The sequence below is a fragment of the Rattus norvegicus genome, chromosome 10 (assembly GCF_036323735.1).
Source record: "Rattus norvegicus strain BN/NHsdMcwi chromosome 10, GRCr8, whole genome shotgun sequence".
NCBI classification, from domain to species: Eukaryota; Metazoa; Chordata; class Mammalia; order Rodentia; family Muridae; genus Rattus; species Rattus norvegicus.
Window position 1 is genome coordinate 90,866,805 of NC_086028.1, and position 15,939 is coordinate 90,882,743.

A 15,939-nucleotide genomic window follows, 5' to 3' on the forward strand; every position below is an offset into this window, starting at 1 on the left:
GTCTGCCACCCATGGACATCAATCCTCCTCTCCCGATGGGTGTGTGGGCACTATAGCCTGGCAGGACCTCCCCAGCACTGCGGGCTGGATCTCCTCCTCCCAGCCCTGAGTCTACTCAAAAGCAGGCAGTCATTCTCTTGGTGTAATGGGAGGGAGAGAGAGGGAGAGAGAGAGAGAGAGAGAGAGAGAGAGAGAGAGAGAGAGAGAGAGGAAAAACGATCAACTCCACCCACTCCTTTTCCCACCAGCCTCTCTTGGAGGCTGCTGTCAAAGAGTTTACTTTTGAGCCTTCCAAATATTTCGCTTAAAGGTAAGTCTCCAACTCACAAAAGCAAAGATAGCTGAAAGTCACAGTTTCCATAAGGTGCCAGCATGCTTCAGTCCGTGAGGACCGCGGTGGCAGCCACAGTCCTTACCTGCTCCCAGGAGTCCTGATGTCTTTGTGGACAGCTGTGCTTTCTGCCTGCTTCTCTCCCCAGATAGTCTTGGGCTGTGCATTTCTGGGCTCACTGTCAACCTCCCCAGGTTTGGTCTCCTCTTCCTTGATAAAATCTTTGTTGCTTGTGCCACTGAAAGGTGCAAAAGCTTTTCAATAACTTTTTCTTTTTTTAAGCAAACACTTTCTATATCCAAAAAAAAAAAAAAAGAAAAAAAAAAAGAAAGCATCAAAGAGGGTGGAAGGTGGTGTGTGCGTGGGGGTGGGGGTGGTGGTGGTGGTGGGGGTGGGGTGGAGAGTTAAGTGCACCAAGCCAAGAAGTCAGAGAAGAGAGGGGCTTGAAATCTAGTTTGCCCCTTTATAGCCATGAAAGCGTGGGTACAGCTCTCCGAGCTTCAGTTTCCCTACCAGAAATACGGAAATACTGGGACTACTTCCTAAGGTTTCAGACTCCACGATTCCTGCAGGGAGGGGTACAAGGAACTCTTCCTTTTATTTAAAGAAAAAAACACCCCAAGATGTAGGAGTATGGGTCTTTGTGGGGCCCACGGAGGCCAGAAGAAGGTGTCAGATGCCTGGAACTGGGTTACAGGGTTGTGAGTGACTCGATGTGGATGCTAGGAACCGAACTTGTGTCCTCTGGGAGATCACCAAGTGCTCCTAACAGCTGAGCCATCTCTCCAGCTCCTCTTTTCCTCTTTCTATAAAGTTTCTATCTTCCTACCTGAGGGTGCTGATGCCGCTGAGGAGACACTCGGTGCACAGTTACACTCGCCCCAGCACTCACTAGGTTTTGTAGCAGTCTATCTCCCTTACCGTATGTTAGCCTCAGGCATGCCCTAAGAGAAGGTTCCGAGCGCCTGGGAACCTTTGTCCTTCCACATGTCCATCCACCTCCCTGGAAGACAGTGGCCCCCCGTGGACCAAGTTCCCAGTGAACACTCATGTGGAGCCAGGTTTCTAGTTGGCACGGACAGCTTCAAGTAGCTTCACATGTATTCAGCGTCAGTGCGCATGAATGGGGAGAAGGGTTCCTTATTTTCCAAGCATCTCCACAAGTTCTTGGGTTCACAAGGCAGTTCAATCATCAACACCTGCACCCCATCCCCGAAGAGAATTTCCCTGGCTCACCCCTGTTTTAAAGACTCAGATATTTCACAAGTAGATGTGACTGGGAGTCAGCACAGGGCTGAGGCTGGGATGGAGCCTTGACTGGTGTGTGAGAGTCCAGGCTTCCCCGGCATGTGAAGACAACTGGATTTACGTGCCCGACTGTAGTCTGTGGTTGCGGGAATAGTTTCCACTCAGACTCAGGAAGGCATGAAAGTTCTCCTTGGCGTCCTATGAAACCCAATTTAACTCAATGATCAGGCCAACGGATTTCTCACCAGAAACAGAGAACGGAACCCCTCAGGGAGGGGATACCCAGGGAGGAGAGAGATGGTGGCAGCACTGGGCCAACTTAGGGCAAACAGATGCTGCTATGGGCGTAGCCAGAGACGGGAGGAGAGTGTGTCCCTCAGAGAGCATGGGGTGTGAAGAGATGTGATTTCTCTGAGAGGGGAAGTGGGGAAGGATGGCGGGAGGGAGGGTCTGGTGCCTGTGGCAGTACCTCAGCGGCTGGAGTTGTGTTGGTTGAAGCCAGAGGCTTCTCCCTCACCAGAGGACTCTTCCAAGCTCTTAGAGATCAAAATCTGCTTCACACCTCTCAGCCAGCAGAGGCAGAAGTTGGGGTGTTCTTTTGTTAAAGTTTATTTAGAACTGTATTTTTTGTCAGTAGTATGTGTGTGTGTGTGTGTGTGTGTGTGTGTGTGTGTGTGTGTGTGTGTGTGTGTGTGACATATGGGGCTGGTATGTGGAGGTCAGAGGACAATTCCAAGCAATCAGCTCTCCCCTTACACCTTTACCTGGGTTCTGGGGATTGAGCTCAAATCGTCAGACTTACATGGCCTATGCGCACACACGCAGTGTCTACCCAGCCAGCCGTCTCGCTGGCCCAGACACTGGCCGTATTCTTACACACTGAAGAAGAGAAAGAACTGAAAGGAGGAGAGGCCTGGGGCTCAGGCCAAGTGAGCAAGTCAGGACCCCGCCCAGAGGTCCTGGAGACACGTCATTGTGATCTCAGCAGAAGAGTCAGCCGTCTTCCACATCCCAGGAGGGGAAAATGTCTCACAGCCCTGACACCCACACTTGCTCCATCCAGATTGATATGGGGAGAGACCTTTCCTTCCACAGGGCCTTCCCAGTCAGCACCAACCAAAGGTCTGGTTTTATGCCCACCAAGTGCTTTGTCTCTACCTTTTCCAGTGCCTTTATTCCTGGTTTTTAATCATCTCTAATATTTAAATATTGGAGACATCGTTAATCTTTTTCTCTTTCGGTGGACCGTGAATTCCGTAAGGGAGCTGGTCTCTGAGCCAGCCCCTGTGCCACCCGCCATGGTCCAGGAGTGGTGATAATTGCCTGCAATGATTGACAGGGCTTAAGAAGATGCCTTTAGCCCAAACTACGGGGAACATTAAAATTAGAATTAATTTTTAATCTAAAATGCTCATTTGATCTAAAAGTTGCTTTTGATATTTGGAAAGCTGGTTTCTTTTACTCATAGCATTGGATTTCTTAAGTGATTTCCCAAACTGTTACTATTTTTTTTATTGACTTCTCAAACTTAAGTAATGAAGCTGAATGTTTGGGGAGCAGAGGTTAGGGATTGGGGAGCAGTGGTTAGGGATACCGACTGCTTCTGAAGAGGACCCGGGGTCTGTTTCCTAGCACCCGCATTAGGAACCTCAAAACCATGCTTAACTCCAGGTTCAGGGACTTGACACTCTTTTCTGGCCTTTGTGGGCATCAGCATACACATAGTGTGCATAATTTCTGACGTGCGCGCATACACACACACACACACACACACACACACACACAACTTAACATCTAAATATTGTTTTGCCAGGCCTACTGGTGAAAAACAAAAAACAAACAAACAAAAAACACCACTGTTAGTGGGGCCAGAATCCTGCTCCCCATCCTTTGGAAGTCTGAACCTTGTTTTCTGTAGCTGTGAAACAGGATTATTCACATCTTGTTAGGTTATAGGAATATTCACTGATAATGTATATACATGGTCTGATTTGGTATCTGGTGCCTATCACCTACTGAAACTGGCGGGTGCTTCACTCGTAAGCATACAGTACCACCGGTAGTGGTAAGAGCGTTTCCACCAGACCGCTGAGACGCATTGTTACCGAGCTTTGGGGTTAATAATTTGTGCAGAAGCTCTTGTTCCTGGGTAGCTCTTGTTGATTCTCTCTCACAAGCTTTCTTGTAAAACAAACAAACAAACAAACAAAAAACAAAACAAAACAAAAAAACCCCAAAAGGCAAATAGCAAGTCCTTTTATAATTTGTTCAACAAATACCTCTGTGTCTTCGTTATATGATAATTTGAGGGCTCCCAAGAAAAAGTAAGACATCTTAGCTATGATCTAATATGGCTGCACTGTGGGCCTTTGCCTTGCAAGTGCCCTTGAGGGTCAGAAGGAAGCAAACTCATGGGAAGTGTTTTCTCTGCCTGTGTACTTAGTCACAAAGGAGGTGGCCTCAATGATATAGTTTATGTACACAGATTTAAGAGTTCCAGATGCCGTGTAGACCAGCTTTTTAATCCCTTCATCTGTGTGAACAGACTGTTGGGACCTTTCTAGGATGGGTCTTCACCATGGCATGGGGCAAATACCATGAAGGAAATCTAAGCCACAGGCAGCTCAGGGAGACGAGCCTTCTACCAGTACCAAGATGATAAATTTTTTTATGCCATGAAACTGTTACCTCATCTGCCAGTGGATTTAAGGAAGCTCGTGCTTTGTTCTGGACGACATATAGCCCATGACTTACTCCAGGGCCCAAGCATCCATGAGCCTGGAAACCAAACAGCTGCGATAGAAAAGGTATCTACCCTCGGTTCTTTTGATACTGCCAGGGAGCTGTCATTGGTAGTTCGTAATTTGATCAGGAAAGGGGAGAAAGTAGAAGTCTCCTATGTACACCACTGAGAATCAAGCCCAGGCACCTGTTAACTGCCCAGCTCCTCGAGTCACCTGCTCTGCACAGACAGACCCAGTGCTGGACGGGCAAACAGCACGAGAGAGGAAAACACAGCCCCGAGTCTCTGTCTTTCCCGCTGCCACCGTCACTGCTATCCCTAGTGCCCAAGAGGGGCAAGATTCCGAAGCCCGCTCGATGCCTCTTGGAGCTTTATTGCTCCCTTTGGATCATGGGAAGGATTTCAGCTTTGCTGCGAGAGTTGGCGTTGCCTGGGTTTAATAGGCAGCTTTCTGTACAGCACGAATAATAGGTCGCAACTATTAGCCTATTTGAGTGTGCTAGAAGTGTATGTTGTCTCACACACCCAGAGGAGATCTTAATTAAAGCCTAATTATGTGCCATAAATATGTTTTATTTTGGAACTCAGGAGGTGGAGGTTTTCGATTTGGGGAAATGTGAAGCCTAATAAGGAGGCAGAAAAGGGAGCCATAAATACCCACTGCGCCCTTTAATTTGTTCCTCCTCAGCATGGTCCTGGCTGGATTTTTCAGTTTCAGAGTGTGTGCTTTCGGAACCGCTGGCCTGGCGTCACCCGCTCGGGGTGGCCTTGGCCAAGGGTAGCATCAGACCCAGAAGAGTGTGCTGGTTTGTGATGGTGGTGTTCCAGAGAGTATCCGACACAAGCGTTCAGAAATCAAGAGGCATCTGCAGAGATGACGAGGTTTTATTTTCATACACTCCGTTTTTCACTAGTAGACGCCCACCTCAAGGGAAGTCAGCGGGCTGTCTCCTCTTCCTGTCCCCCGCACACCACGCACCCTTGGTGTTGCTCTGGCTTACTCCTGTTCACCTGCCTTCTGCTTCCCCCACTCCCTGACTCTTTCGTGCTGTGTGCCTCTAGGGTGACTTACCACATGAGGTAAATTTTACTGGGCCTTCTGGGGCCTGGTAGGCACAGCACAGGGGTCTCAGCTGGAGTCGGTTGGGAGACAGGGAAGTAGCAGAGAGATGCTGGAGACCCCGGCAAGGGGCTTGGTGGGCCTGAGGGCGGGCTGGTAAAGGGGGGAAAGATGACAGGAGGAAGGGAGGTGGAAGGGCTCTGAGCCCCTTGGGAGGCCGGTGGAACTAGGGGCAGGAGGAGGCAGCAGTATTTGGTACTGGGCTGCTGGGCCGGGGTGAAAGCAAAGACGGAGCAGAAAGGGGAATATTCAACACAGAACAGGGGCTGCTCGCCGCTGTCACCTGTACGGAAGAAAGAGAGCAGTCAGGACGCAGCATTCACGGGGCAAGGACACTTAAAAAAGTCTGTGAATGAATGAAAACTCCAAAAAAGGGAGGGGTGTCTTTGTGGGGGGAGGGCTGTGTCTGGTGTCAAGGGTGTGAGCAGACCTGGCTCCTGCCCAGGAGGCATCTTGCTCAGGTTTGAGTCACACAAGGAGCGAGCCCGTCAATGCACGGCACCACCTTCAAACCATTTCATGCAGCCCTGGCAGATGTAGGAAAGTGCTTCCCAGGCAAGCTCCCGAGAGCATCCTGAGGCAGCCGTGTGGAAGCTTCTGCTGTGTTCTCATCTCCCACAGTCAGCCAAACGAGCTGCTCTGGCAGCAACAGATGGTGGCCTGCAGGGTCTCCCTTCCAGCAAGTTCTCTCCCCTGCTTCTCCAGCTGCACCCCTCCACCCCGCCCCCGGCCTGGTACAAAGCTGAGGTCATACCCTAACACCCTAACCTGGCCTTTCTGCTGCAGAAAGGAGAGAGAGAGAGAGAGAGAGAGAGAGAGAGAGAGAGAGAGAGAGATGGGTTCATGGGGACAGAGCAGCAGCTTGGGGGAAGGCAGGTGGACCAGAGAGGTGAAACTAATGGCTGCTCACTAACCTCACACTCTTAACTGCCAACCTCGATGGAAGTGGTGTGTGTGCCTGATGGAGTCAGGACCCAGAGTGCCTCCCTCGTGCCTGCTACCAGCCAGCTAGGTCACCTTGAGTCAATGGCTTATATTCTCAAAACCTGTTGCCTCATCTGTAGTCTGAAGCAGGTGATGTCTGCTGTCTGGAGCCTTGTTCCCCTCTAGACCAGCCCTATAAACACTGCGCGAGATTGTTTTGGAAATACAGTCTCAGCTCATCCACACCCCAGGAGTCAGTGAGCTTTGGTGTTTGGTGAGCAAGGCTGGGGAAAGATGCCTAATTCTCTGCTGGGAGACTCCTCTGTGCACCTTGGTCAGGACAGTACACACACACACACATGCACGCACGCACACACACACACACACACACACACACACACACACGTGCACGCACGCACACTCGCGCATTTTTCCTGACATACAAACACTGCTAGGGTTTGGATTAGAGCCCTCTAAAGGTCTGCCTGTTAATAGTTCATGGCTCAGGATGGCCCTATTGGGAAACAAAGGCTTGTGGGAAGTCCTCAGGTCAATAGAAGTGTGTTCTCAATATGGACTGTGGGACCCACATGATCTTGGACTGAAACCCCCAAAACTCTGGGTCAAAATTAACATTGTAAGCTTAAAAAAGTATATTGTGTGTGTATTACAGGGTGTGGGATTGGGGGGCAGGGGTGTCAGAGGACAGCTTTCAGGAATCCATTCTTTCCTCCTACCATGTGGGTCCCTGGGATTGAACTCAGGCCATCAGGCTTGGTGGCAAGTGCTCTTACCCCACTGAGCCAACTCACCAGTCCCCCCAAACAATGTTCCATAGGTCAGCCGCCTCGTGTATGTCATTAAAACTACATGACGCTAACAGGAGTGGTGTAGAACCCCCACAGTGAGTCTTAGTGCCAGGCAACTTTGTGAGATGCTGCGGCTGACATCAGTTCTGATTCTAAAATGATTGATCAGAACTGTAACCACCCAATAGGCATCATTGCCTACAGCAGGGGGGGGGGTCTCCGTCCCACAGAGGGTCAAGAGTGTCCTGTTAGACTGGAGCAATTTATAATTCTCACATTTTTCCCTGGGTGTGGTCCTTGCCGGACTTTCTGTCCCCCATCACCCTTGTTCTTACAGTTTCAACCACCATTTGCTCCCTAAGGTTCTTGGGGTCTGACTAGCAGTCGGCAGTGCTCTGACTAGACGTGGACATCCCAAGGTTCCTAGGCCTTTCCATCTGGCTATCTGGGCTACACTTTGTGAAGGCCACCCCATGGAATGGGACCCGTTCTCTGCTTGCTTCCTGAGCCTTGGCAAAGCCACCTCCATTGTCTTAGCTGTCCTGAATGGATCTCGGAGTTTTCCTTGATTTTTCTTTTGCTCTGATCTACACAACTAATTCACCAAGTTCTCCCAGGCTTACATCCTTAAACATTTCAATCCCTCTGTCCAACCTTCATTTCTGTTGCTGTGATAAAATATCCTGAAATAACTTAGTGGGAAAAGGGTTCATTTTAGCTCACACATCCAGGTTACAGTCTGTAACTGCAGGGAAGCGACAGGGGCAGGAGCTGCAGGCAGGAGACCATGGCATCCACAGTCTAGGGCGGAGAGGAATGAGTGGATACACATGCTCGCTTGGATGCTTGTTCATGCTCAGCTTGGCTTCACTCTCACACAGGTCAGGACCCAATGCCTAGGGAATGGTGCCTCTCATAGGGGGCTGAGTCTTTCCACATCATGACAGTCTCCCACAGACATACCTACAGGTCAACCTGACCCAGACAAGTCCTCACTGAGACCAAGGTGACAGCCAGTTCATGTCTTTTCTATTTTTTCGTTCTAGGTAAAGGTGTTCTCATTCCTTCCCAGACTCTCGGAAAGTGCCTCAGCTGCATCTGGCTTTCCTTGGTTGCCTGACCAGTCCCTTCTCCATATTGTAGCTACTATCGAAGCCTGGTTGTATTCCTGAACGTGCTGGGTAAATGGATGACTTCACCGACAAACCAACACACTTTTTATAACTAATCTCAATGCCTCTCACATCCCAAACGAAAGTTGCTCTGGCCAAGCACTGTCCTCATAGAGCTACCAGGCCTAGAAACACAGACTGCACTGGGAGTGGGCTTCATAAACTGGGGGTATCTGGGGGCCAGTGTTTTCCTGAGGCGTAGCCAATACCCGGCAACTTAACCCTCCTGTCTTCATGGTAAAGGAGACAGCACTGCAGCTCCATGTTACTGAAGAGGCACTGAGAGCTCTGGAGTAGCACCGGCATTCCGAGCCTCGATGTCGTATCATCAGCAACAATGGGTTGAGAATTAGGATGCCCTCTATAAAGCCAGGAGGATTCATTTATATATTTTTGTTTGTTTGTTTGTTTGTTTCTGGCTTGGACAGACAGCTTGGAAAGTTGTTGGGCGTCAGCTGGACTTGTCGAGAAACCCATTAGCCTTAGCCTTTCTGAGAAAATCTTCAATAGCATTTATTTGCAAGGCAAACTATGAAGATTTAGGATTTGCCCCGAGACTCCTCTTCCACACTGCTCTTTAAATAAACATTTCCTAATCCAAAAGCAACCACATCTATTTTAGACTTTTATCTTTTGAAACCTAAGTTCACTGCTTTTCCTGAGTTTTACAAGAACAAGTCTTCAAGATAAGGCACAGTAAGGCACTCTCGGTCTGCCTCCTCCTACCTATCTGAATCTATTAATGACTACAGGACCAACTGAATGATAAGTGAGGGGCATTTCCGAACACTTGGCTTTGTTTTAAAGGGCAACATTTTGGAAGCAGGCTCCCAGGACTGCATCCAGATCCACTTTCCTGGAACATAACTAGAGCAGCTTCTGCTCAAACTCCAGGTAAAGTCAGAGAGCAGGAGCCAGTTCAGGGGCTGCCCGCAGGCTTTCCCTGGAGTCAAGCACGCTGCAGGACAGCAGGTGCTATAACCCCTCATCACAGTGACCTTTGGGTGCCTTTGTATGCCTTGGGAAGGAGACACAGCTCTTTTCCAAGCCAGGCTGGGACTGAGAGAGGTCTTGGAAGCCCCACAGACCCCCGTGGGCTGTTTCTGTACTCGTTGGGTCTGCTGAGTGCTCTGTGGCTCACGGAATTCTGAACTGGTGTGCAACCCTGCCAGGCTTCCTTCCCATTCTACACCAGGGCTCACCTTGAAGGAGAACTGTTGGACCCAACTCATGTCAGACCCTGCTGCGCCTTGACACCCTGCCTAAACTCTCTCTGTCTTGTTGGAGATGATGGATATCTCTGGCTTGGGGAATGAAGTCTGGTTATCTCTCTTGTCCTATTCAATGTTTCTGCTGTGGAAGTTCAGAATGTAGTAAAAGTGCACGGGAGAGGTTAATTTTTTCCTTTGAGATTTATTCTAGGTTAATGTGTATGAGTCTTTCATCTGCATGTGCACCGTGTATGTGCACACCTAGTGCCCAGAGAGGCAAGGAGGGGGCGCTAGCGCCCCTGGAACTGAAGTTGGATGGCTGTGAGCACCGTGTAGATGCTGGCCATCAAACCTAGGTCCTCTGCAAGAGTAACAAGTGCTTCTAAACACTGGGCCATCTCTCCAGCCCCCTGTGAGAGAGTTTTGAAGATATACCTCCAGGGGTTGGGGATTTAGCTCAGCGGTAGAGTGCTTGCCTAGCGAGCGCAAGGCCCTGGGTTCTGTCCCCAGCTCCGAAAAAAAAAAAAAAAAAAGAAAGAAAAGAAAAAAGAAGATATACCTCCAATTTTTATAAAGTTAATAACTCCATTAACGGGAGAAAAGGGCAAATTTTAGGCACAGGGAATAAAGTTCGTGAGTCGGTGCTTCTTACCATAGATTCTCCTGTGCCACAGTCTGTTGAGCGGTCAGCACTGCTTAACCGCAGAATGTGTATTTATCACTGAGCCTTTGTGTTCTACCCAGCACACCGATTCTGTTTTTACCCCTTCATTCCGCATTTTACAGGGTGACAAAGCTGAGGAACAGAGAAACTCCCTGCCAAAAGATTCATAGCGAATAAGAAATGGGGGCCGGGGTGAGAGCCCAGGCATTTGTTTCCTAAGCACTGTCCCATGAGCAGCAGATGCCACTATCCCAAGAGGGCTGAAGGGGAGCACTGGGGCCAGCTTGTCCAGGGGCAGCTGGTGGGACGTCTGACTTCCTTTGGCCAGCCTGCAGGGAGCAGTGAGAGCATGGGGTCATCTCTGTGAGAAACCTCCTTGGAGAGGGCACAGACTGGGCTTAGGCTATCAGCCGCCATGTTGTGTTCCCAGTTCACACACAGGAAGTCGTCTAGGATGTAGACACAGGTTGTCGTCGTGCAGTTACGACGGGAAAGCAAGCCAAACGCTCAAGCTACATATTTCGTTTGGGAAAGCCTGGCATAACACAGCACAGAAGGAGGGCTAACCTGGAAGACAGATGTCACAAAGGGGTTTCTCTGTGTCCTGAGCTTTTATCTTGCTTAAATCTGAAGTGGAAATTAGTTTTGGTGACATAATGCCGACTTTGGCTCACCCCTAAATTCTTCAGGAATGTGAAGCAGGAAACTGGATTTAGCTGGTGAATTAGATCAGCATCCAGATAATTCAGGAACCAAATCCTCTTTTCTGCCATAGCAGGTATTTATCAGAATTAAAGCATGCACTGTCGCCAGCCCCCAGCTCCCAATTTTTCATCATCAGACTCAGGTTAAATCTTTAAGCTTTCACTTTGCGATGCTAATTAGGAATTGGAAGTGTCAACACTCATTAAACCAGTGGTTCCGATCCCAGTGGTCTGCTGTTATCTAACTTTCTTTTCCTCCTTGTTCTCTTCTTGTTGAGACAAGGTCTTTCTACGTGACCCAGACTGGCCTTGAGAGATCCAACTTCAGACCTAGTCTTAGCCTCTTTCTCTCCTCCTGTTCCTCCCCTTTTAACCCGAGGCCCTGTGCATGGCAGTTAATCACTCTGGGGGTGTGGATGGAATTGGCAGACGGGGGTGGGGGTGGTGGGGGTGGGGAGTTACATCTCAGTTTGTTGTGCCCTCTCACCCGTCTCCATGGCACTGATATTAACCTCCAAATCACTGGGCTGGCTGGACAGCCACTCATAGCTCTATGGTCTTGGGTTCTGCCTAGATCGTAACAGGAAGATACAGGTGGTGGCTTGAAAACACATTTGCTGTGTCACGTCTGCTGTTTGGTGAAAAATATATCCTTCCACCAACTTGGATCTCTTGCCTAAACCCTGGTAGGTTTTAGCCTGATAATTCTTCAAGTTTGATGTTTTATAAAGTGGAAAGTGAATTAATTCCCTGCCTGTCAGTATTGTGAGTTTCACACGGCGCTTGCTCAGTCTGAAAAACATCTGTATTATTAATTAGACAGCCCAGATCACAGGATGGACCTCAAAGGTTCATTTTAATGACTTTTATCCACAGACAGCTACTAGGGTTTTAGTGAGAAGGCTATCACGCTGAATGAATGGTGTTGCATGATTTGAGCTTACACTCAGCGTATAGCGATTAAAACCCAACCTCAATTCAATGCAGTATTTGCAGAGTGACCTCACCTGCTCTACTCTGGCCTTAAGATAGGAGTGAGTAAAAAACCTGATTCCTATTAGTCTTTCAAATGAGAAATTGACTTGGAGCGTCCCCATATCTCCCCGTCCCCCACCCCACCCCACTAGGAAATAAGGAACAGGGGTTGGCGCTTGGCTGGAGAGGACAACACGACAGAAGTCAATTTGGTCTTGACTTCATTAAAGAGAATGTGGGCGGTTAATCCGAGTGAAAGGTGCCATTTTCTACAAATGCATTCAGACTTAACCAGACCGGTGGTTGCAGGACAGCGCTTTTAGGATTAGGAAGCTACTGTGATTGGGATTTTAATGACTTGCGTGATGTTTGCTATTTCGAATTCTTCAGCAGTTAAGTTTGGCTCCTTTCCCAGGAGGCAGACCTTTCTGCCTAGTTATCCCAATTTGCGTGTGGTTCCCAGAGGACACAGTTTTGTCCAACAGATGTTGCCTTTGATGGGAGGAGCCTGGGGCATTCTAAACTTTCCATTTGAGCTTCTTGTTAGATAGTGAGTCTCTCCTGCCCCAAACAGAGGGCTGGCCTTTGCTTCAAAGGCAGCATAAGAGTGAATTATTTACCAAATCACACAAAAGGAAGGATTTATCAAGTTCCCTGAGAGGACAACCCTGGGACTGGAGGACTTTATTACTCTTGCTCTCAGCTGTAAATAATGTCATTCAGATGCTTTTGAAAGCTCTTCTTCCTTAGTAATAAAACTTGATACCTGGGGCCAAATGCCTTTCTCACCCCCCCTCCAACCCACCCCCATCCCCACCACAGAAGAACCATGGTAAAGAAAAGGCAGCAGCATTTGTAAGGAGTAGCACAGAACGTGGAGAACTGGGCCTGAAGATACAGGAGCATATTCTACTGAAATTTTGTGCAGGCTCACTGGTCTTCTGAGACCTAACTGGGCACTTGGCAAGTCCTAGGTTAGTCAACCCCACCTGTTTGTTGTCATTGTTAAGACTGGGATCTCAGTAAGGAAGCCACTCACCTGCAGAGGGTTTGCTGGGGCTCACTTTCTCTGGCTTCTTTAGTGTCATGGTGCCTTTGTGTTTCTGCTTGACAGATGTTTGATCAATGGCTGGAAGTTTGGGCTCACACTTAGCTGTAGGTGCTTTGGTAGCTAATCTTGCTTCGCTTAAGGAATCCTCCTCACCGGAACTCTGTGGAAATGGAAGAGGCATGAGTGTCAGTGGTCACCTTTGCTAAGCACTGGAGCAGGACACATGGGTATCAGTGGGCCCCTCAGTATCCCCTCACTCCAAGGGATCTTGTGTTTGCCACTCAGCTTGCTCTGTGGCCAGGCAGATTTTGAAGGATCCGGACCACCGACTTCGACATTAACAGGGAAGCTAATGACTCTTGTGTTGCAGGACATATTTGAGACACTGCATTTCTGAGTCAGTTGCTGGAGCACATCATGAATGCGTTTCTGACCATTGCGTAATCTGATGACCAATAAACAGCTCATGCTCAAGGCTAGATATGAAAGGAGGTGCTTTTAAATCAGTGCTTTTAAAGTGTCTGCTGTTTGATATTTGAACTGTTTTGCAGACGGTGAAGGAAAGTTCCTTATGCTAATCCATATGCTGGACAATGAAAAAGAAATTTAGATTGTGTAGTGGGGATTGATTCAATCAGATCTCAGTAATCCAAATCATTGCCCAAGACAAAGGGATCTCCTAAGAAGTCCCCTCCAGTTAGTCTTCTACAAAGAAGTCAGTATAAATCCACATGAGGACAAGTCACAATTCCTACAGTGTCAAAGCATCCCAACCCAGGTGTGCAGATAAAATAAAAATTATCCAAGTATTCAATAGTTTTACCCTTTGCCAGAATTCTCCCCATCAAAGAAACTATGCGAATGACGTAAATGACAGTCAAGACCCTGGCTCCAAGGGTGATCTGAATGCAGCCGTGTGGCTTCAGGCCCTGGCACTAGCGAGACCATGCCTTCTGTCACAAGCAAAACCTAAGGTTTTTTCCCACCTTTGGGTCTAGGGAGGTTCTCCTACATGGTGCATTAGTCCAGTGCCTGAGAAATCTCTGAAGCTGTGGTTTGTCCCGGGCCAAATTACATCCCCGGCTGTCGTGGTCCTTACTGACCTTGCTTGTCATGATTGCTGACACTCGTGGTGTTTTTTTTTTTTTTTTTTTTTTCATTTCAGTGGCTCCTGACTCAGGAAAATACACTGAATAGCTCTGAGTTATTGGGTGCAACGTAAGAGAAACAGGACTATAAAAAATTCCCACTTGGGGCTGGGGATTTAGCTCAGTGGTAGAGCGCTTACCTAGGAAGCGCAAGGCCCTGGGTTTGGTCCCCAGCTCCGAAAAAAAGAACCAAAAAAAAAAAAAAATTCCCACTTGTCAGTCTTCTGGGCAGAAAGAAGTCTGTACGTCTACAGGTGGGCATGCCATTGTTTCCCACGAGGACAAATCTTATTTTAAAATTTAGGTTTTGGATATGGCTTTCAAACAAATAGTTATTGTTGTTCCATCCATTATCGGAAAACAGGCCACCCTCAGATAAAGCGGCAGAGAAAGGAGATGGCATAATGAATCAACTGTTCTCTCTCTTTCAGTTCTGTGACTTAATAGAAATCTTTGAAAATGATTCTGAAATGTCAAAGATGAATCATGAGGTCATTTCTGAACATGAGATGAGTTCTCTATTTGCAGCAAAGTGGGTGTTTGGCAAATTTTAATTCTGATGCTAGAGACTGTCATTATGACTGGGTGATGGGAGCCAGAGTAATGGGTTTGGATCCCCAGAAGAGCAGCAGGGAGCCTAGGACAGAATTTCTTCCCAGACTGCCTGTAGGCTGAGGAGTTCACTCACGCAGGCCTTGTACTTTAGCATGTCATTTCCAGCCTGCAGCAAAGCAGCAGTGGCTCCAGGTCCGCCCACATCTCTCCCCATTCCTCCAGCCTGGCAGGAACTCCTTGCTGGCCCCAGGCGGTTGGGACCTGGGAGGGTAGGTAAAAGGCTCTTTACTGGGTAGCTGTTAAGCCTGTCAGCCTTCCTTAGACTTCCATTCTTTAGAGTACTGAAGAGGTGAAACAAAGTTTGGCCAATTAACCTGTCTCGGGACTGTGCCCCAGGTACTAAGCATATCCTCTGGTTCCTCTTTCTGGTGCCGTTGCCTTTATTGATAGGTGGGCATCATTCTTAAAGTCCAGAAACTGCCCCTAGAAGGGGTGTGTTGTTGACTGGAACTAGAAGGTACAATAGCAAGGCCTGTGACGCCCGCCCGCGGATGTGGTAGTGGACCTTTCCCTCTCTTGCCTCACTGAGTAACCTCAAACTTGTCACTCCAGCCTCTTAATTTTTACCTAATATTTATTTTTTAGTCTTCGTTAATGACCCGTCACACCCTTAGCCACCCTCAGCTGGTTCTGCTCATGAAAATCCATTGTCATCGGGGGCTCTGGGGCAGTGACCTGGCTTTTACGGCTAGCGATCATGTGACATGTGGTAAGTTTAGTGTGGCTCATTAGTTATTATTTTTCCTTGGGTTTCCCTCTGTGAACAACAGTTCCTACATTGGGGGGTTCCTCATGATCGAGCGAGGTAAGGCAGCCATCACTTATAATGACTCATAATAACTGATAACGAGTTACAATAACTGCATTCGAGTACCTCGTGGACGGGGTCAAGTGCCATGCCCAGGCATTCACTTCCTGCCACTTTCAAAATCAGCCAACTCCTGGGCATTCGCTATCAGCTTGACACCAAAGCGGAAAGCCTATTGGACGGATGCCATCCAACCTAGGGCTCGTGCACGGAGGAGGGTCAGTTCCTGTACGCACTCCGGTGTCGTCTCCAGACCACAGAATGCATACAGTCACGCCAGCCAGCTGAGACTCATCCAGTCTTGAGAAAATTCATTCTTTTTTCCCAAATAGTAAAGCTCTAATGTCAAATATTTAACAATATCTGGGGATTATCAAATCAACACTAATAATGTTTTTATGCAACGTGGATTTGAG

The 15,939-nt window shown here is 48.3% G+C and overlaps 1 protein-coding gene across 10 annotated transcripts in view; it reads right to left on the reverse strand.

Moving 5' to 3' along the window:
• The window catches only part of Marchf10 (membrane associated ring-CH-type finger 10), a 143,054-nt gene that overhangs the window by 34,158 nt on the left and 92,957 nt on the right, over window positions 1-15,939 (reverse strand). For 5 of the 10 annotated variants that reach the window (XM_039086143.2, NM_001013973.1, XM_017597338.3 and 2 more), the window contains 2 exons: window positions 12,941-13,112; window positions 417-569 (listed from right to left, as the gene is read on the reverse strand). In XM_039086143.2, the coding sequence (XP_038942071.1) occupies window positions 417-569; window positions 12,941-13,112 (325 nt within the window). Of the gene's footprint in view, window positions 1-416; window positions 570-2,381; window positions 2,515-5,189; window positions 5,726-12,940; window positions 13,113-15,939 lie in introns of those variants that run through there. The other 5 variants (XM_063269196.1, XM_017597340.3, XM_063269195.1 and 2 more) reach the window with 2 other exon arrangements.